The sequence below is a fragment of the Truncatella angustata genome (genome assembly GCF_020726525.1).
Source record: "Truncatella angustata strain MPI-SDFR-AT-0073 chromosome Unknown BKA67scaffold_9, whole genome shotgun sequence".
Classification (NCBI taxonomy): Eukaryota; Fungi; Ascomycota; class Sordariomycetes; order Amphisphaeriales; family Sporocadaceae; genus Truncatella; species Truncatella angustata.
In genome coordinates this window covers 1,251,824-1,272,855 of record NW_025763389.1, presented here as the reverse complement: position 1 = coordinate 1,272,855, position 21,032 = coordinate 1,251,824, and the positions used below count along the sequence as shown (strand labels likewise).

General features: G+C 50.2%; 4 protein-coding genes across 4 annotated transcripts; 2 read left to right on the top strand and 2 right to left on the bottom strand.

Annotated features, from left to right (window-relative positions):
- Positions 1-2,344: 2,344 nt before the first annotated feature.
- On the top strand, positions 2,345-5,778 carry BKA67DRAFT_663292 (uncharacterized protein; the record flags this gene model as incomplete). Its single annotated transcript, XM_046108155.1, has 2 exons — positions 2,345-2,805; positions 2,865-5,778. The coding sequence occupies 2 exons, from the start codon at positions 2,345-2,347 to the stop codon at positions 5,776-5,778; spliced, it is 3,375 nt and encodes a 1,124-aa protein (XP_045953441.1).
- A 1,907-nt stretch (positions 5,779-7,685) lies between these two features.
- BKA67DRAFT_524641 (uncharacterized protein) lies at positions 7,686-10,777 on the bottom strand (the record flags this gene model as incomplete). The annotated part of the gene is made up of 8 exons (XM_046098597.1): positions 7,686-8,781; positions 8,834-8,961; positions 9,013-9,147; positions 9,200-10,061; positions 10,082-10,339; positions 10,393-10,447; positions 10,508-10,539; positions 10,614-10,777. The coding sequence occupies 8 exons, from the start codon at positions 10,775-10,777 to the stop codon at positions 7,686-7,688; spliced, it is 2,730 nt and encodes a 909-aa protein (XP_045953440.1).
- A 5,007-nt stretch (positions 10,778-15,784) lies between these two features.
- BKA67DRAFT_419634 (uncharacterized protein) lies at positions 15,785-16,675 on the top strand. The gene has a single exon (XM_046096811.1). It carries the CDS (start codon positions 15,927-15,929, stop codon positions 16,536-16,538), a length of 612 nt encoding a protein of 203 aa, XP_045953439.1. The 5' UTR covers positions 15,785-15,926; the 3' UTR covers positions 16,539-16,675.
- A 780-nt stretch (positions 16,676-17,455) lies between these two features.
- Positions 17,456-19,906, bottom strand: BKA67DRAFT_524712 (PLC-like phosphodiesterase; the record flags this gene model as incomplete). The annotated part of the gene is made up of 3 exons (XM_046098602.1): positions 17,456-17,627; positions 18,072-19,218; positions 19,255-19,906. The coding sequence occupies 3 exons, from the start codon at positions 19,904-19,906 to the stop codon at positions 17,456-17,458; spliced, it is 1,971 nt and encodes a 656-aa protein (XP_045953438.1).
- Between the last annotated feature and the right edge of the window lie 1,126 nt (positions 19,907-21,032).

Sequence of the window (21,032 nt, the reverse complement as noted above, 5' to 3'; positions counted from 1 at the left end):
ATTCGGTCATGATTTTGTCACCACGCCGCAACAGCTCCTGGATACTCGGCCTTCAGCTCTAGTATGCATACAAATGGCTGGCGGCCTCAGCTGCATCTGTGGCACTAAATCTCGATTTCTTGAGGCCTAGATCTTACTCTCGCGATCCGGTGGCAATCGTGCATATCCTTGAAAACCTGCAGGAAAGCGCGTAACGGAGAGCGTAACAAAGACAACCCTACGAGTCATTAGGCTGAAGAATCGCAAACAAATTCTGTCACAAGAACAAAGCGATGCTTGGTAGATCTTAAATTATTTCGGTATGATTCCGAATTTCGTTAGTAGGCAGGAGACGATGGTCCGAGAAAGAAGAATAAGGTTGTTGCCAGGATCTCCTCCAGGGCGTCTTCCAACAATTTCGAGGGGTACCAAGTCTTTACTGTAGGCGGAAAGGTGAGCGAGGTGAAGCGAGGTGCGCAAGGCCCACTGACTTCCATGTAATTGATGAACGCATTCGGCCGGTGCCAGCTTGCCCAGCCACTTTGGCACCGAAGGTTGCAAGAAACTGCCCGATTCGTCGGCTACGAACTACGCTTGTTTCGCGTAACCATATCGTGAAACGAGAAATCTTGTTTAATTCTACGATGGATGGGAACGGGACTTGTGTGCGCTGGCAGCTGGGAATTCCTGGGGTATGACGTTTTCCTGAACTCGACGCCTTTTGTCTTTGGTTTTTTTCTAGTTAGAGTGGAACGGGGCCATAGCTCGGAATTATGAGAGACGGTGGGGTTCGAGGCTAGAGTTACTACTCTGGTATGTAGATTTGGTCAGAGACTATTTTCAAATCGTCCCAAAAACCGAAAGCAAAATTGGCCCGGAACCCTTGACCATGTTTCTTGCTACAAGTTTGTTTGTACAGCACCACTATGATATTACAAGTTGGCATGTCCGAAGTACCTTTGGGTACAAATGATGCAATATGGGCATATCATCTTTACTGTTGTCGCAATCTGAGGCGCCAGCAAGCGGTAACTGCAGGGCTTCTGTAAGATCATAACCAAAATGGTGAGCTCGCATCGAAATAGACTTAATAGGGTGAATGATTACGAGCGCGATTTAGCAAAAGCAGACTAGGAAAGACTAAGTTAATGGCCAACAGAGGCTGGTGAAGAGTGCACCGCTGGCAGCGAATGCTTTGCGACAAGATAGAGTTAATATGCAAAAGGGAGGAGACATGACATGAGATACAGCCGGCTACCGAGAGCACGCAACGAGTCGCAACTGTGACCCCTTCATCTTCTGAAACAACCAAAACCGCAACCGACCCCTGGGCGGCACGCACAGTCTTGGTTAATAACCAAAGGAGATTGAATCCATAGTTTCCATCGTGTTTCCCGCATTTGCTTTCTGTATCATGCCTTCCGATTAGGGTCACTTGGATTAACGAGATTGGCCACCCGTGATGGTTGAATTCGTGGTTCTAAACAAAGCGGCACAAGGTTTCGTTGGCATGCACTGTAGAATCCGGATTTAACGGTTACGGCTACAGCCACTGCACTGCTACAGTTGCTGCTACAGCTAGTCTGGCTGCAGCTCCATTACAGTAGCGTTGGTAAACTTAGTTGTACTTTAGCTGCAACTCGTCAAGGGTGCGAGGCTCCGCTCCGGCAAGCTTTCACTTCACTGGTCTTCTCTCAACCCCGTGGAGCACCGACAGGGATGGGATTGAGACGCCAGCGATAGCGACTCACAGGCCCTATACTCAGAGTCGTTAGAAGGCTACCTTCAACATCACCCAGAAGGGCTGGCGCTCCATGTAGCGCCAAGTTCCCTGTTAAATCCGCCTACACATCGCGATTCACAATCCCCATTCCACCAAGAACCGGAAACCAACTGCAACCCACCGCCTTTGCAGGTTTCTACATGATAGGCGACGAACCCACCAGCCCATCGCTTTCCACGTTCCTTGCTGTCTTGTCTCGCCTTGCCCATCTCATGTTTTAGATCATTATGAGCGAAATCAGGTAGAAAGAGGGAAAGGGGAAAAAAAAAAAGAGAAGAAATTCAATTCCAATACGCTCAGTCTGGTAGCAACATAGCACTGTCCCTTGTTTGACACATTGTTGGCTTGTCCCTGTTCCACCATCGTCCTGGAACCCCCGACACTTCTGTTCATGCACCCGAACCAGCCAGCCGTAACCAGAGACTCCTTGCGCTCACCCATCAGTGTGCTCTGTGTTCATACCCAAGGCTCCGAAGGTCTCTGCCCATCGAAACCTCCCTTACTCGCGGAATGAACCTATGATTCAACGCATAGCACACTTGAGCCGCTCCTCCGGCACCCTCCTCGCCTCACCTGCCCAACATGGGTAATACAGCCTCGGTCGAGGAGGGCCGGAGAACAACTTATAAGCTGGCAAAACCCCGAGTCGGCAGTCATGAGACCAACACCTTATTAGGCCCTATCGGGTTGACTGACCCAAGACGGCGTTTCTCAGTTTCAAGAACTGCCTCTCTTCCTTATGGCACCTCGCCAGCTCCATCTCCAATGTTTCCCAGTACCGAGTCCGCAATGGAAGGCCCTCCCGAGATCAAAGAGGAGACGACGAACAGAAAGTCTCGGTCTCGTTCAATATCCCGCACAGCTACAGCCCTGTTCCGGTCAAGATCATCACAGCCTTCGCAGAGTCCGCGGCGGAGGCAGAATAGCATCGGGGTGCAGAACACCTCCCAAAGCACCAGGCCGAGCAGGGCGAATTCAGTTATCGTAGGCGGCTCCGAGCCGCACTATGCTCAGTCAAATGTTGCTGTGTGGAACACTCCTGTGTAAGCTTTGAGTTTGTCCTGTCGAGGGGTTTATGCAACTAACGCGTGGTGATACGTAGCCGGCCGAGTGCGGGATCTCGTCGTACCTCTGTAACCTACGACCTTAACTCGTACGAAGCAAAGCGACTGCTGAACCTGGTGGAGGAACCGGCCTACGAAAAGAACTCGATAGCCTCAGAGAGCTGTTTCCAGGCTGTACGCCCTCAACGAAGAGCTTCGATTCAGTCCCCCGTTGGAGACAAAACCGCAAATGCTAACATTGGGAGGGCGAGCTCCGATGTATCATTGTATGTGCCCATGAGGAGGAAATCGCTTATCGCGACGCCTGGAGTGGCCACTAGAGCACCAGCACCACCGCCACCAGTACCGGCAGTACCGGCAATGCCACGGAAGTCGTATGCGAGATTCAGTCTGCCGTCAACACCAGCTCGCCGGGATTCCTTAGATTCCATAGCCGGTAGCATCCTTTCAATTCCGCCACTGAGCATCAATCCTGACTCATTCCCCCGTGCGACGACTCCCTGCGACGAGGACTATGGCCACATTGGCGCTTTCAAGATAGGGTCTTTGCGAATCACAAATGGTAGCCCAGCGATGAGCCCGGCCGTCGAAACTCCCATGGATATGTTGCCTTCACTTCAGGAGCGAACTGAGAGAGACAGTTACTTTGCAGGCGAATCAGACTACCCATCCAACAGTGCTCCGACAGCACTCTTGCTTACCACCGACAATGAGCGCACACCGCAGAAAACACATTTGCTAAGCCCGCTCGTAACTTCAAAGCAGGCTTCCCGCAATATGATTGCAGTGCCTGCGTCGACAAAGTTCTCACAGTACCTGCCAGAAATTCAATTGAGCCCGGTGGATGTGGAGAACTATTCCGACGCACATGCTACAGGCCTTCTGACGACCAGCAAGCACACCGCATTGGAGGATGATCTGTTCGAGGATGACCAGTCAGAGTACTGTCAGTCTGAAGTCTTGGATGTCCGTATAGACTTGAATGCGAAGTCTCTGCCGCCTCGTCCACGTTTGATATCGGAAGGAAGAAACAGTCGGGAAATGATGAGATCCGATAGCGGAGTGGTTGCGACCCCTATTCTCGAGGAAATCCCACAAGCACAAGCAGCGCTGGCGAAAAGCGACTCCGGCTACAGTTCCAATATGTCACTCCGCTCATTCTCCGCGAGGCCGTCTGTGTCCGAGAAGGAAGAGCACATGGCCGATACAGAAGACCCGCCGCAAACGCCTCTAAAGGATCTGTTATCGGCAGTGCATGAAAATCCTGCCGACACCAATCCGAATGGCTTAGGAGTTGCTGGGCCTGAAGCTCAGGCGCGTGTGCCACCTCACTTGTCCCAGAAGCAATTGACAGCTCAGGACGTTGCATCAAAAGATCTTCCACCTTCCAGTCCACGAGGAGGCGAGGCTTCTCGTCTTGGTCATGTTTCCTATGACTCGGGGATTTCAGTTCAAGACGGTCGAAGCAAGACGAGCAGTACCCCTCCTGAAACCGGCCAGTCGTTGATTAGTCCTGAGAGTTCAAGCTCCTCTCAATCCGGCTCGAGCGAGGGTAGCGGCAATCGCAAGCCCGGGAAGTTCGGACGGTTCTTGAACAGTGCTCGCAAGCCCCTTGCAAGCCAGGCCTCTCAACCCTCCGACAAAACCAGCATTCCCTCGCGCCCTAAAGGAAGATTCAATGAGCGGGGTGGATCTTTTACCCTCTCCATGAAGCGTCTGGGCCTCATGGCTGAGCATAGTAAAGCGGCTTTAGAGCCCACTACCAACGTGGAGAGCAAACGTCAAAACGACGAAGTGCCAGCGGTACCAGCACTGCCTAAGATAGTGGCCGACGCAGCTGCGCTGGACGTGAACAGCGTATCTGACGCCAGCTTCTGGTCTGCGGACGTCTCACTGACATCAAATTCCATTGAACTCGTTTCTAGCCCCACGGCAATCGCTCGTAAGCCCTTACCGATTCGAAAAGATTCTTTTGAGTCGACTCTGCCCGAAGTAAGAGCCGCTCAAGGAAATAAGGCATATTCGGAACTGCAACACTTGAAATTAGGGTTTGAGGACGTCGCCATCAGCGTTGCACATTCCGTGCCCTCTCTATCTGAAGATCCCCTCACGGACCAAATGAAAAGAACGAGGTCGCCACCTGTCAGCATGAGGACGCGCAATAAAGGTTCTTCCCAGAAAAGGCCTCCTTCACGGGCGCAATCCACCCCCCCAGTTAGTGGCCAGGGGCCTACTGCGTTGCCTCTGAGTACGAGATCCAGTAGAGAGAACATGCGCAGCTATCCAACATTTCAGCCACTCTTGTCAAGAAGGTCGAGCCGTGACAATGTCCACAGCTACCCACCAGCTCAGGCTGTGTATGAGAACTTGGACCGCTGTATCACTAGTCGGTCTCCCGCCCCAGTCGACACACAACGCTTAACAAGTTTGAATTCCATGGAGGGTGAGCACCGTCTTCCCAATTGGGAGGTCCAGACAGACCATGGCGCACTTTCTCAACGTTCGTTTGTCAACAATAGCCGTGGTGCTTCCCCCGTAGACCAGGCTAGCCATCAAAATCCCGTTTCTCTGGAGCCGAGGTCACATCTACATGTACATAAATCTGCCAGGCCTATGGTACTCCGTCACCAATCCAGTTATGACGGGTACAGCTATGAGCAGGTTAAGGCAGCGGCTGAAGCAGCAGCCGATCGTTTCCACGAGGAGAGCTTATACCAAGATAACGGTCCTTTCCCTTCCATGAAGCACGCAGATGGGCAATCGTACGTTGCTGATCCCTGGAGTGGTCGGTCTATGCCACAGTCACTGGATCAGCAAGGCCGCCTTCCACCACATGTGTCTCGCAGGCACGCGAGAACGAACAGCCTAGGGTCCCACGGTGTCTCAGCCCCCTACCGTGTGCTTCACAGCTACAATTCTCCTGCGTATAAAAATGCGCCGATCTGGGGTTGAACCTCACAACACGAAAGTCGTCCATGGGCCAGCAACCATATTCTCTCATTATTCTCCTTTGGACGTTAAAATCATCGTACATACTACGTTTTTGTTTTATTCGAGACTCCCAACGTCTATGATATCCCGCATTGCCGGCGTTTCGAGTCATGTTTGCATACTGCAAATTGGAATTTTATCTCAATCTGCACCACCATTCATTTTTCTCAGGTCTTCATATTCATCCTGGTCTGGCACTGCTCCGTTGATGGTATACATTGGGTTGCGTTGATGGTCTTACAATTAGCGGGCGTTCTGTTTTTGGCACAAAGCAACAGTCACGAATGGGTTTACGAGTAAAATCAGAATTATACCATTGCACACGAAAGGTGTTTCAGAGACACTAAACCTATCATTATATCCACAGGTCACCGGGGCCAGTCAGCAGAGGCTCAGAAGTATTTAGCATATTTGGAATATAAACTTATTCAAAGTCAACGTGCTGCACATCTGTAACTTGTGAAGGGTCGTACAGCCCATATCGAGGTCACCATTCGGCTCAGATGATTTCATGCATGCCACCAGATCAAAGACCAAGCAGGGACCTGTGCCAACGAGCCAGCCCACCGTAATGAATCGTGTTGATCCCTCATAGCTGCCCGCTCAGTGACGTATATTATCAAGTTCAATTGGTGTCTGTTCTTATTCAAGCCAGCGTTTCGCATGAACAGCAAAGCTGTGCACAAACATACAGACGGCGGTCCACATGAGCTAGACGCCACTCGCATCAGTCAACTCTGTACAAGGATTCCCTGGTAGTGCAGATGGGTCGGCTGTGAGCTGAACTGTTCCGGACCCGCACGTTCTGCGGCCATTTGTTATCCTAGGGTGATACATCAATCTAGTCGTGGGACAACCTTCTTAGTTTTATATTATTTTTTTTATATTTACCCTCTTCTTTAATGTCGTATAGCTTGGAAATCGCTCGTGTGAACACATATTAGCATGACCGTTGCGCCCGGAAACAAGGCTTCGTGTAGATATATGCATGTAACGACTGGGTGCCAATGGTCGTTGCTTCATGGATCTATGTATGATACTTCCTAGGTATGTATGGATGGATGACGGTTTCGAAATTTCTCTTGCGCGTTTTTTGGTGTTATCGAGCAACCATTCCTCCTGCGAAGCAGATGGTATTCGATCATCTGTTGATCGACGGTGGCTCTTCGAGAGAGAGTACTAGTCAAACTATATTGCAATAAGACACGGCTGCTACAGTTCTGCCAGCGACTGGATTAACTGAGCCCGCGCGTCTCATTGCAAAAAGATTTGACTAGTACTCTCTCCCTATACCTCATCGTCGCGATTAGTCGTGCTCGTCCAGATCAGAAGACTGACAGTTGACTGGCTAACAGACCTAACATTGTCACAACATTACAGATGCCAGTCACTCTATTCACAACCGTCTATGTTCCGATTATTTCCATCAGCGACGGTACTAACAATTTATCAACAGGTGAACTAAACTACGGGTACGATTGCAATAGAGAAACTCATCTCAGTGTTGATATTCACTGCAAACAATTATCGCAGTCTTGCGGCCCGAGTTCGCAACGCCCAGCTGTCACGATGTTGTCCCCCTGTGGTCGACACTAACAAACGTTATGCCGACAAAGCTATCGAGAACATTGCATCTTTCGTCAATTCTCAATTGTTGTCTCAGCCGAACTACGCGGCGACCGCATGGTCTTGCTGCGGTTTCAAAGCCTTGAAGTGATAGCTACCTGCACAGCTGTCCGGTAAACGCCCTTTGACGCCATGTGAGATCCTTTGCCGAGAAAGCAGTCCGTAGATTGAGCAAGGCATCGGCCTGTAGTTGCTAATTCTGAATTTCTATATATAGTACCTTCACGTTAAACGCCCGTTGCCTACGACCCTCTGTCCTCGCTGGCCGCTCGACTTTGTACCCTGGAAGCGCGACCCGCAGGCCCGGTTCCAAGGTCTCTCAAAAGATTGCCTAGACTCTCAACCAGCGGAGGCAACGGCTCTGTGCGGACAGGATAATTATCTCTGAAGACATTCCTCGTGACATTCAGGACCATCCCCGGGTTCGATAAGGACTCAACGCCAGAGTGAACATCGCCGTTGAGAGTGATGCCCGGTATTCCCTTGTCCAATTGGAGAAAAGCGCGGGTCTCCCTGCTCTCGTTGCCGTCTACCAGCACATAAGTCGGCGGCGCAAGCATTTGCGGTGGTCTTTGTCCTTGGGTAGAGTTGGAGCACGACAGAAGACCATAAATCCATAGGGCCAGCGATGCGTAATAGACGGCAATAGCATTGAACCCTCGCAAAGATGCAGGAGGCAGTATTCGTCCGTTGCGAATCACCTGGCCAGCATGCCATACGGCGTGACGCGCGTCTCGGCTGCCAGCCCAGTTGTCTTCTAGATTTCCACCAGCATGTCTTGCTTCATCCTCACCGTGTTTGCCTGCGAAGCGCTGAAGCTCATCAGGTGAGACGTGCAAAATCATCATGAACAATTCTGCCACAACTGACAACTGTGTTGCCAGCTTTGGGGAGCTACTAATAAGCATGGCGAACTCTGACACATCGCGGTAGAGTTCTTGATGCTGAGAAGTCAGCCAAAGACGATGGGTGACAGATGCTCGGCGATTGTCTGCCGTTGAGTGATGGTCGTAAAATCGTACTGCTTCTCTGTATGCAGTTATCTGGCCCCAGAATCCGTACAATACGGCACTGTAACAAAGCTCCATATCCACAAACTCTTCAAACGTGTCGAGTAGCGTGATGGAATGCATGAGCTCATTCACCTTCGGAAGCGTAATGCCGGAAGGTAATGGCTTCTTTCGAAGGTAGATCTCCCTCCAAGCCTCAGCGGTCGGTGCCCGCCACAGATCTCGAGATGCTGGGAGGCTGAAGGACAGCTCGGTATATGACATGAGTGGCTTATTCTGTAATGCGACAGAAGCCTGGCCATCATGGAAGTACACGTGGAGAGCAAGTCTAGGTCGCATTAGTTTGTGGTCCAACCACGGTTGGTACCATGGTTATTTACCTCTTGTAAGACTCTCGTTTGATGAATTTCTGCCACTTCGCCTCAACTTCTTCGAGCGAGTCTTTTGGAGAAGGGACGAGGTACGGCGTGTCAGCTGGTGTAGAGAATGTCCCGGCGCGTCGCATCATCTATCAAGTGTAAGCATATGACTTACATGCCAATGACCCATTCTAACTTACGGTGACCGGGGGCAGGAGAAAGCTCTCTGCCATCTCCATCTTACGTTTGAAGCCACTCCATAAGCCTATATCGAGTTCCAATATGAAAGCCTGAAGGCACTGGAGATCCCTGGTTTTGGAATTATTGTTTTCGAACTGCAAGTTATCAGCATGACTTGCAAGCGTCAAAGTTTGCTCAGCCTCGTACCACTACAGAAAGTCCCATTCTCACAACTTCCTGCAGAGCAAGACCAAATTGCCAGATCGCAGGGTCTGCGATGAATGTCGCACCGCTTGATATTAAAGCTCCCAAGAGCTCGGGTATAGCAGACGAAGGGTCGAAAGAAGCTGAGTGTATCCAACTGTCCGTCTGGTAGTCATCCTGAACAAAATACGTTTGTAGCAGATAATTGAGCAGATCTAGGCTAGGAAACGAGGGTACTTTGGTAGGGTGTTTATGCTGGGATAAGACTAGAGCAAACAGCTTGTCTCGGATTGTTGGATCCATCTTTAAACGCTTGTTGGTGCTGGAGGCTAGCATCTTTTCGTAGGCTGGAGAATGCGCGATAGACTTTTCGTTAAACATCAAGCCCTCTTGCTCATTTCCGAGTGAGTCTTTTGTCTTCGGTTCCCAGAGCCATGGTGATCTTTTGAATGCCGCATAGCCGCGATTAGGATCGCGTACTGGATGCTTAGTTGCAGACGTAGTAGATGACTGGGGACTCGGTCCTATCAGATCAACCTGCGGTATAGTGTAGCTGTCAAAATTGAGCTCCCAAGAAGTAGTAAAGTCCATATCCGGATAGAAACTGTGAGTAGGATTGAAGTAGAACATGTCGTCCGCGGCCAACGGTTGCGGCACAAAATCCGTACTGAACGAAGTCGCCGTAACGCTATTCTCTACTTCCAAGCTCTGATCCGAAAGAAACTGTACTCTGCGCTCCGTGTGAAAAGACATCCCGTTATGAGTGTCGACCGTTGTGGCCGAATTACTTGTCATCCCTGGGCTATCCGAGGATGGCTCGGCTGTTGGTGCTGATATAACAGTTAGGTCGGCTGCACAAAGCCAACTATTTTAGCCCCCGTCAACAGAAGGAGGATCAAAGTGACCGAATATTTGGAAGACATACCGTCCGAGTTGCCGTATGCTGAGCCGCGCTTGGTAAAAGTTTGACACGCTAAGCTCTTGCTTCGGCATCTGCCACAGGGCTTTTGGTCGTCACATTTCGCTTTGGAGGCAGCACAGTTTACACAAGCTTCTGCTGCGCGATCACTTCTCCGTATAATGGACTTGCCTTTTCCGCCGTCATCCCTGTCGTGTGTTGTCTCGTGTCGTGTTAGCAGGTCACTAGAGACTGTCAGCCCATTATACCGTGTACACAATAGGACAATGGTACTGACGCTCGATTGAATCGCTTCGGACACCGTGAACATTGGTATGGACGCGCGTTCTCATCTGAGGAGGAGAGTCAGTCGGATGTTGTAGCGTATAATGGTTCTGGGTGCTGGGACGGACGCGATCGCAAATGTCTTGTCAGGTGGTCCGCTCTACACATTTTATGATCAGCAACGAGTCACATTCTCATGCTTTCAACAAGTCCAGGACTACGGGTCGGTCGTACCTTTCATATACCCTTTTGCAGATATGGCAAATGTGTGGTGAAGCAGGCGGGGATGCACCATCGTCGGCCACCTTGACGCGCTTTGTGCTGCGCTGCTCTTGCGGCGAAGGGGCCAAGAAAGAAGTCAGAAGATCGGACTCTACGGCATCGCAAAGTATATCCATGCCATTTTGCTCCGTCATATTGACATATACATGTATAGCAGGCTATCGTGGCTGCGACGATGCGCGATGAGGCACGGTGGCAGAGAGGAATGCCGCGGGACAGGTTACGGAAGAAGTGGAGGCGGGGTTCCGGCAGTTACAAAGGACAATAACCTTACAGTAGAGAAAAGCGACCTCACGGACTCGGGGGATCTTGAGGGTCCCGACTTTTCCCCAGATTTTCCATCTATATGACTTCAATTGATTGGCTATAACCCCATACTTAAGGGCATCTGCTGACGAATCATGTTCCCGTCAATGGCCTATTTGCCTATTGTTCCATCGGCGATATGCTATGGCAAAGCCTGCCATACTGCCCCTGCTCATTACTTATCTTGCCAGAAAATTTACATGGAATTGGGCTTGCACATATGATACTAAAGTACGGATTTATTTTGCAGCACCTGGGATAGGGCTGCAGTCATATCCAGCTATGCAATTATGTATTGGTACCGAGGCTAGCCTAACCTTAGGTTAGTCTACTTCAGGTCATGGCAAACTTTCTGTCGAGACTACACAGGGTTTGAGTTGATAAGACCTAGCTCAGCATGAGCTTTCATTTGTTATCATCAGCTAGGGCAAGCGCGGCAGATGATTAATTGGCCAGTCTTATAAAACCATCTGATCAACCACTTGTCTTTTCAGGCCACGAGCGTCACATCGTTCGCCTGGTATCCCGAGTTGCAAGCTGACTATCCCAAGCTGATTAACCACTAGACTAGTCTAGGTTTCTTGATCAACTGTGCTCATTCAGTTGGGTAACACTAATCACATCTCCTGAGCGTTACCGCCTTCGAATATAAGAAGACTGCCTGTCCAGGATATAGGCAACAGTTTCAATCGTTTGGTGCCAAAGAAATTGGTTCGAACCGATTTGACTTCTTGCGTGGTCATTCTTGTCACTTGTTCACTGGACTAAGGTTAGGTCGTTGGACTTGTGCGCGTGCTAGCCATGATGTTTTCACTTGACTGTCTCAGGCTCTCAACGGCTTCAATTAAAAACTGCGACTGATCGGAGTGCTTTACGGCATGTAACATTATATCTCTAAGTATTTCTAGCAACCGCTTATGACCAATGGACGAGAAAAGCCACAATCTGCAATGCTGATGCCCCGATGCCCTCCAAATCAGAAATTGATCGAGACATGCTCTCAATGAACACAATGCGCCAAACCCGAACCCATGATAGCAATTTTGCAACGCCCTCTCTAGCCGGCGACTCCCATCCGGCCATAGTTCCACATCATTAATATGCAATGCTTTTTTCCCCCCCAGAAACGCCGCTTCTCAAGAATTCAGACAATTGAGGGATCCCGATGAAGGGTAGTAGAGGTATAGATTGTGATATTGGATAGCTCTTGCCTCCAGAAATCTGACCATGGTTAGTGACATCGATAGTCACATGAATGAAGAACTCCAGACCCACAAGTTCGAGCAGATTACAAGGCTGGTGTACCGCAGATGGGACAGGGTCGGCCAGGCAAAACCCATTGTTCCCTGCCTCTCGAGGCACAAGTAGCACATCTAACGCCGGGCGTCTATGGGCGCAGTTAGTTATCGAATGTGATCACGTTAAGTCGGACATACTGATTCATTGATTTTGGGGCAGCTGTGCTGAGTCAGACGCTTTGATTCAGGGTGGGCTGAGCCCATCGAGAGTTGACTGTCGCAAGGAGGCAGCGCCATTGTGAAGTTTATCCGAGTTGGGATTGATAAGTTGTGTATGATTTGGAGCTTTCAGAAACAATAGCCAATGAGCCTTGGATGGGTGAAGTGAATGGAAGGAAGTTGGAGAAGTGTATTGTCAGCTTGGTGTAGAGGGAATCTCATGAGGGCACACGTCGATATTTATACTCGTTGTAAGCTCTTTGTAATAGGGAATGGGGACCGGTGAGGTGCTCAGTCGAAGAAAACAAAAAAGGAAAACGAAGCAGCCTGAACTATCATAAACTTTCCCCCGCCGGTTACGGCTTGTGCGCAAGTCCTTGTGGATAGGAAGTGACAGATGCCGGCCAGCCATTTAGTTGAAGTGCAAGCATCCGCCGAGCATGGGAGCAATGGGAAACATGTCAAGGAAGGCTAGGCGCAGGAGCAAAGGGTACATTGTGGGCCACATAGCAGCAAGAACATCGGACAAGATAGTGATAATGGAGAACGGGCAAATGAAGTTTCCCCTCAGACAGCACAGTCTAGGGAGCCAGCAGCGCCTTGTAATCATTCGGCAATCACTCAACACAGAAAGCATCCGAGTAGAGGATGACGCTAGGTATGGGGAGCTTCCGTCCCTGGAGAGTGGGGTTTTGGCGCTCATGGAGCAACAGACGTACAAAAGGAATCGAGGGACTTGGCAGCTCTGCCTGTGATTGAAGCTGAGCTGAAGGGCAACTTGATTGGCTCGAACAGAGACGGTCTGATCGGCCATATACCAGGGATACCGTGGCCATGATGGGTCAGGGTGACCAGAAGAACTAAAAAAGCAAAAACGGTGTTTGCGATCCTCCCCGGTTCTTGATAGGAGATCCAATCGTGAGCGATGTGACAAAGGATCTGCCGGGATCAAGTTCCAGACACCTGGAAAGCCAACCAAACCCCATGGTTGCATCTTCAAAAGCTGCACACTAGAGCTAAGACCTATTTGGTGGGTTCTGATGCAGGTCGAAGTATACTGCGATATGTGCGAAACAGGTACACCGCGTTGCCATGTATCGCCCATTGGGTAGATGGAAACAACACTCATCAGATTTGCTTGCAGTCTGTATGCAACTGTAGCAGTTGAAAGAACAAACCCCCGAGATTCAGCTCATGGCACGTATGGGTCGATTGCCGGCGTACTTTACGACAGGTCTATTTTCTCTTGCCTGTGAACTCCACCTTTGCACTTAAGCCCAGGAACTAAAGCAGCATCTAAGGCATCTTCAAGGCAGCATCTCCACAGACATAATACTTTTAACCTGGCCAGCAACCACCCTGGCCGATTCACAGTTGATTTGCGTTTCGAGATCGATCCTGCAGGGTGCAAGCCCCTCCGATCAATCTTTACGGCCGGCAGCTTTCCAACTTCCAGCACACCCAGTGCCAAACTGCGAATTAAACGGGGCCAATGGACTATTCCCGTCGCAACAACCAACTTTGCTCGAAAGCCCTAGTCTGGACAATAATCTAACATAACGCAGATTAGGCCATATTAGCAACAAGAGCAATCAGTCCACTACTTCCATCTGCCATCTGCCATCTGCATCCCGAGGTTTAAATACAACTTTTGATCGATAGCCAAGGCTAGGACTGACAACGGGGGCGATCCTGCTTCTGGAGAGCTGCCATTAGACTAACGTTGGCCTCTGTGCGCTGAAGCTGCGCTTGCCCCCACGGGCCCTCGAGTATATTCGTCGAAGCAAGCAAGCCCCTTGCCTCCTGTGTGTTGCATTTCCCTGAATAGTGCGTGTCAAATACATCAGATCACACGTGTTGCGCAAACCCCACAATCTTTTGTTATCTCAGATGGTAATAACGTTGCTGCTGCTCCAGAAATTAATAGCCTTCCGGCGGCAGTTTCTGGAAATCATTGCGAGGCCGGGGAGGATGGATTGGTACGTTGTTGATTCGAAATTGCCCTATGGGTATTCCCGAGGTTCGACAATTAAATGTTGCAATTTGAAGATATCGAGATCCACATCGGTTCTCGCACCGAAACCGGTTGGAACCTGGGAATGCTACCTGAAAGACCATCGTAAAAGCGAGATATGACAGACACCTCACAATGCTCTACTCGGCGGGCTTGCAGCGCGTCGTCAGTCAAATCATGTGGCGTGTTCATGCAATAGCGCCTGGTCATAGCGCACCTTAGTAGTCAAACGCATAATCAAGAAGCACATCACAACTCTACTTCAACTATTTCTGTAATAAAATAAAACCCCAGATATTGATTGACCAGCTGGCGGATCTTACTCGATCAAGTCAGTGACCAATCGAACCTTCTTGGTGACAACGCAATCCTGCGGGTGATCATGGATCACCGAAGAAGAGTTGAAAGAAAATGCGATCTGATGAAGCAATCGACTAAGGTTTATGATGGATATGACCTGTCACAATTCCACCATGCCAGATCCTTTGACCGGTCAGTTTCAAGGCTCGATCGGAAACTGATTCTCTGTCTCGCGCTGGTGGATCGTTGTATTTGGAATGGCTCGGCGGAGTTTTCTGAAAGCTTTCGTTACCGGCGCGGCGGACGAGGAGGCATTATAGAAAATGTTTCCAGACACAACAGGAAGACGAATTTTCATAACAACCGGAAGCACAGCTTCGTGATTATGCTTCTTTACGACTTCCAGCTGTTTGCTTCCTTCCTACTTTGACTACGGCTCCAGGCGTTCGCGTATATGGCTACCTGTTTACTATGCAGTCTCATCGTTACTGTTGTTGCCATCTTCAGTCCGGTCTTTCGAGTAAGGCAATCAGGCAACCAGGGCTATGAACGCCTCGGATCATCTCACATTTCACCGCTCACTTCAGATGCCGGGATCTTGCATATGTTGCAGGTATCAAGGTTTCAATCGCTATGTGTCGACCCAGGTACCTGGCTGGCTAGTGAGAGGAGTACCAAGTTGCCATGGATCAGACTACTGCAGAAGCGGCGAGACCTGCAGACGTCGAGCCAGATTCCCGGAAACGAATCAAAGTCCGGGTGACAAAACATTCCATCAGTTCTCGAAAAGCCGCCTCGCCCCCCCACAAGCCAAGCCACCAATCCGTCCTGCCGCGAATAGATGCAGCACTACCCTGTTGAGTTACACGGCAACGTGGTTGACAGATAGACATTATTCCTCCTGATGCCACAATGGGACACGCACTCCTTTCTCAGCACCCGTTTATGGACGTACTAGCTAAACCCCCGAGAGGGACGCGCCGTTCCCGCGCAATCCATGCTTGCTAATCCTCAGATAACCCTCCGGGACCAGAGAGAGAAGCTCTTCTGGCCACCGCCGGTGTGATGAAAAGATTTCAGGGAGAGCCGCAGACAAAATGTAGCTATACTCGTCGTCATACGGATGTCTAAAGCGGAAGTGGATCTATCATACTAATTCAATCATCCGTGTGTCACTCGTATACTTCAATGCCGTCCCTCGTTGAGCAACATCACGTATTGCTTGAACTTAAACCTTTAGGCCTATCACTAGCTATAGAGTACAATATTTTAAGGTTTCCCTTGCATGTAGGCAGCACGAATTTCGTGCCAATGAGAACCTCGAATCACAACCCAACCCTGGCAAGACTTGAGGCACCGCTGGACTCAGCCGCCCATGCCCATCGAACAAGAGATCGCTCACATCGCTGCACGGATCACAGATGGTCATATTGTTCCAGCGCCGATGCCTCACGCCGCTGTCGACCTGTTCTGAGAATTTGTCAGTCTTTTGTTTTCCTTTTTTCCGCCAACAATGACTGTAAATATTCTCCACCCTTCCCCCTCCCTGAGCTATCGCAATTGCCCTTGATGCCGCAATACCTCTTCCTCATATCACATGAAATAAAAAGGAAGGAAGAAAAGCAAGTACCAGTACATGCTACTGCAATATATCCCTGGGTGAGACCAAGTTTCTTGCTGCGAAGCGATGGGGCATGGCCTGGAGGAGGAGGAAGCAAAAAGCAACTTCCTTATCAGCGTAGCCACGGACGATTCTGCAGGAGATCGGAGGTTTGGCTGGATTTGATCACAAGAAACTAAATTTTTTTTTTGGCCATGCAATGCAATGCAATGCAGAAAATGCCATCGTCCACTCCCTCCCCCCCCTTTTCTCCCTAACTTCTTAAAATGGTTCCGATTGCTCTTAACAACCACGTAGACAGACCTCTCTCTATCTACACGGCCGTAACTCATGCCATTGCTGCCCAACAGATTTGCAAGCACCTCCGGAGAGCCCCACCAAAACACCGGAGGCTTGGCAAGAAAAGAAAGGCCACGCATAGCCGCAAGAGTGAGCGTATTGTGACCAGTCCGGATGCGTGTCATACAATACAAGCACGTCGTTCCTACGGAAGGCTGCCGATGGGCCACGGGCGGGGCGTCGCGGTGGAACGTTTCTGGAAGTCCACAACCGGATACCTTGCTGGGCGGGTTGGTGCCTAGCGGCGTTGGTACTTTCTCTTTTTACTGCAGCAAGGACTATAACCAGACCTCATCATAGCGCGCGAGCAAGCTCAGCAACAACAATCGGTCTAATCGTAAACTAACAAACCAGACGAGAACAAGTATCGGTGTGTACCACGGTTTTTCTTTTGGCTGTATTCAAGATCTAAATACCATAATGCTCAATCTGCCCAAATACGATCCCGCAAATGTACTGGAGTTATAAGACTTCCGGGGTATCCCAATGACCTCTCCGTTTGTAATCCGGACAAATACAAAGCATGCATAAATGACAACGGCGAATTTGTTTCCCATTGCGTCCTGTAATCCTTTCCTGCGCCGGTTGCCCGCTGTGTATCTATTAAAGCCAAAAACGCCAAACTCGAAAACAGTGACAACGAAAGAGACGCCAAACGGAAGTATGTGAGGAGAAAACATGCAGGCCTTACGCCATATCTGCAGGCGGGCCGTGATGGCACGTGTTCGTTCCGTGGTACACCGACACAACATCCACGTCACCGCAAGTTCTTCGTAATATGAACAAGAAGTACACCAGGGGTCTCGATGCCTTTAGGGCTCATGAGGTGTATAAAACGATACCCTGGCTGAAGACGGTCAAGACGTATGCATGCCCAAGCGGCACACGGGTTAGCAATGAGGCCCGACGCATTATCCTCAATCTTGAATCTGTGTAGGGCGTTGGGTTAGCATACGTGACAACATATAAGGCTGGAAACAACATTCGCGTGGTGTCGCTACACAACATATGTCGGTGCAAAATTGGCTAGACGTCAGGTTGACACGTGCGAGGAGCGGTCAAGACGGAAGCCGCCCGTGCAACACCGCCATATCGTTTTTCTTTCTGCAACCTAGCGCAAAATCTTGCATCTTCGGCCTACTGCGTGTCGTATAATATGATTTGGCCTGCCACTTGACGGACGTCTGCACATGCCAACTCAGTCGTTGCTCGCGTGGACTCCCACACCAACTGGTTTATTGGCCGTGGCGGAAAGTGGAGTTCCAACCGTCCGGACCCAACATGTAGGCAAGCGTTGTTGAGGGCTCAAAAAGCGAGCAGTGAGACGTGAAAGGCTGGAGTTTTTAGGCAGAAAGGAAAACCATGGCGCTTACCTTACAAAGCTGAGCTGATCCACTACATTCGGAACGTTGAGAAACTCGAACATGTTCTTGCTAGTTCCGAAGTCGGGATGATCACTCTTTCCGGGGGTAGTTTCTTGCTTCCTCTTGACCACGCGGGTGAGTCCTTCGACGCCAGGCCGGTCTTCCTGTTTTTCGATGTGCAGTTCACATTTGACGAAGGGTCGAAATGACCTCGTGTTGCCGGTTTCACTGCTGGCGCCTTCAAGTGGCAATGGAATGTGCTGCCCGGCTAGTACGGCGATACGTAGGTTGAGGGTATGATTTGGAATATCGGCGAAAGATGTAGAGTTATCGTCACTGAGATAGCCCGAAGGCTTGAGCACCCAGCCTTGCTCTCCAGCAAACATGCCTTCATTGAGCATCATGCCTTCGTCCCATGATTGCCAGTTCATGGCTACCATCTGCACACCTTTGCGCCAGAAAAGTGAAGGATCCATGTTTGAGGAGTCGTATCGCATGCCTTTGGGAAAAGCACGCATGAAGTAGTGACGATTATGGAGGAGCATCTCTTTTTGCTTCGTTGTATATAGATCAAGAATCCTATTCTCGTTGATGGAGAAAATGTGGGATGGAACCTTGGCTGATTGGCCCTCAAACGCCTTGAAATGCTCACTGTGGGTGTAGACCCCCAACGAGCTGAGACTTTCACAGATAGGAACTTTGGGCTTTTTTGGTGTCATGCGTTCATCGTCAGAATCCGCATCATCCTCCAAGGTGGTTGATGGTATAAGAACAGACCCAACGGTTGACGTTTCCGGAGTCGACGCTCTCTTGACCTTGACGAGGATCTTATTGAGTAGCTCCTCCAGCCTGGGCGTTCTGGCTTTCGGGCAACCCTCATGGGGACTTTCCACAAGCAATCCAGCCCATTCTTCCTTCATGATATCCACCATGAGTTCTTGCTGCTCGAAACTGCAATGGACCTCGAGACTGACAATGATGGGTAAATTGCTGGTCTCGAAAGCGCTTTCACTTACGGCACGACACACATCTCGAAAACCAACAGGTGCTGTGAGCGTAAATCCGTGCATGACGATCGGCTCCTCCCTGCGGAAGGATTGCCGCGATCTTGATCGCGCATTGTGATCTGAAGCTTTGTCGGTGAGCCGTGCGTGATCTGGGGTTGCCAAGTTTTCGCGGCCAAACGCAGAACCTGCGAGCTCTCGCTGGGCCAAATTCGGGCTCCTAGCTTGAGCCTTCTCGCCGCCCGTCAACATTTGTTTCGCTTGTTCGATTTTCTCTTCGACCGTTTCGACGAACGTGGCAGCAGCGCTGTGCATACTACTTCCTGACAAGTGACGCGCATGATCAGGCTTGGTGGGTGCCTTCAAAGACCTATCAGGACTTGAACTGGGAGAGTCGCCATCCCAAACGTCGATTTCAATGCAACGACAGCCTCTCCGCAGTACTTTCTTGTACTCGTCTGCACTGCTTCGTGATTTCAACTGGTTGCCTGTCAAGTATGTGTTGTGACTACTGCTGATAAAGTAGTTGGTCAGTGGCTTTGACAGATCCTTTTTGCTGGCATCCACTGGCTTCAATGCATTGAGTCCGAACTGTAGCCACCATACTTCTAGGAAATGTTCAAAAGTGTAGGTTTCCCTCTCCAGCTTGGGCTCTGTTTCCCCCTGGTCGTCAATGAGGAATCTCTCGAACTGTCGCCGCGACAATAGCGTGTCTTTCTGCCGTAAATCGTCGAAGAGCTTTCTTAATCGCTTTTGTATGATCGCACTCAAGTAAATATCCCTCCTGCCATTGACCGTGCCGTCGCCCTGAAAATGGATGACCGTTGGCGATATGAACATGGCCAGATTGGCAGCCCGCTTGAGGGCTTGGACGGATCGGAGCCCATGAGGATTGAACGTGAGACGGCGCCGTATGGGTTGCGGGTCGTTCGACTTGGCCGATTTGCGCATCTAGTAACACATGCATAGTTAGTCACTGATGGATAGCACTTCGGGGTTGCAGCGAAAGAATGTCGCTTAACTCATGACGCCATGACATACTGAGAAACACATTGGGTCTGCACTTGGATCGCGCGATCCTAACGAGCAGCTCCTATCGTGTGTTGAATCTAAGAGAGCTGCGAGATAGGTATCTCCAAGGTCGCTGAAAGACAGAGAGAGAGAGAGAGAGAGAAAGAGAGGGGCGGCGTTCAGTTACGACATGCTGCAAACCCCGTTGCCAACGCTTCTAGGTTGACAAGATAGAGTCGGGGAGGTAGTATATGGAGTATAAACCCGGCAACTATGGTGAAGAGGGATACGACAAACAGAAAGATCAACACACTTGGGATCTGGGGAGAGATTGAATGGTCATGAAATAAGTTCACATCAAAATGTCAGCGGACAGGGGGGAAAGCTGACTGCTTTCAAGGTTCAGGGCAGCCTCGTCTCCGCCTGCATGGATGGAGGTACCATGTCGTTACACCAATGGACAGGTTCTAGGTTAGTTAGCCGATCCAGGGCCTCGGAGGCGCCAAGTTTGAGTCCAAACTTATCAACTTGCCTCGCACGAAGCTCTAACTAATCGTAGGGCTGTGGCGTCGCTAAACTTGTGATCGTCGGACCTCTAGGTTCGTCGCGGGACACAATACGAGCAGCTGGAACGAAGGGCAGACCATTGCTGCTGTATCATAAGAGATACACACCTGCTAGCTTAGGTTACCCCGATATCTCAACGGGCGCTATGGAAACTCATCGAGAGACAAGCCGTTCTCAGCAACGGGGATCAGAATGCCTGGTAGGACTTGGGAGGGGGCTGAGTCTTTGGAGTTCTCGGCTTGGTGTGGATTAGTTAGTCTTTATTTGATCGGCCCCCAATTTGGCTCATAGCGGCGGTTTCCACTCCACTTTCCAAGTTAGCGGCCGCTGTTAGAGTTTCCAGCGAGCGCGCCCCCCCAGAATACATATGTAGTAGTCTTATGTAGCT

What these genes read in the sequence shown, in the direction of transcription:
- BKA67DRAFT_419634 (XM_046096811.1), top strand. Translation starts at nt 15,927, where the DNA reads ATGCCGTCCCTCGTTGAGCAACATCACGTATTGCTTGAACTTAAACCT.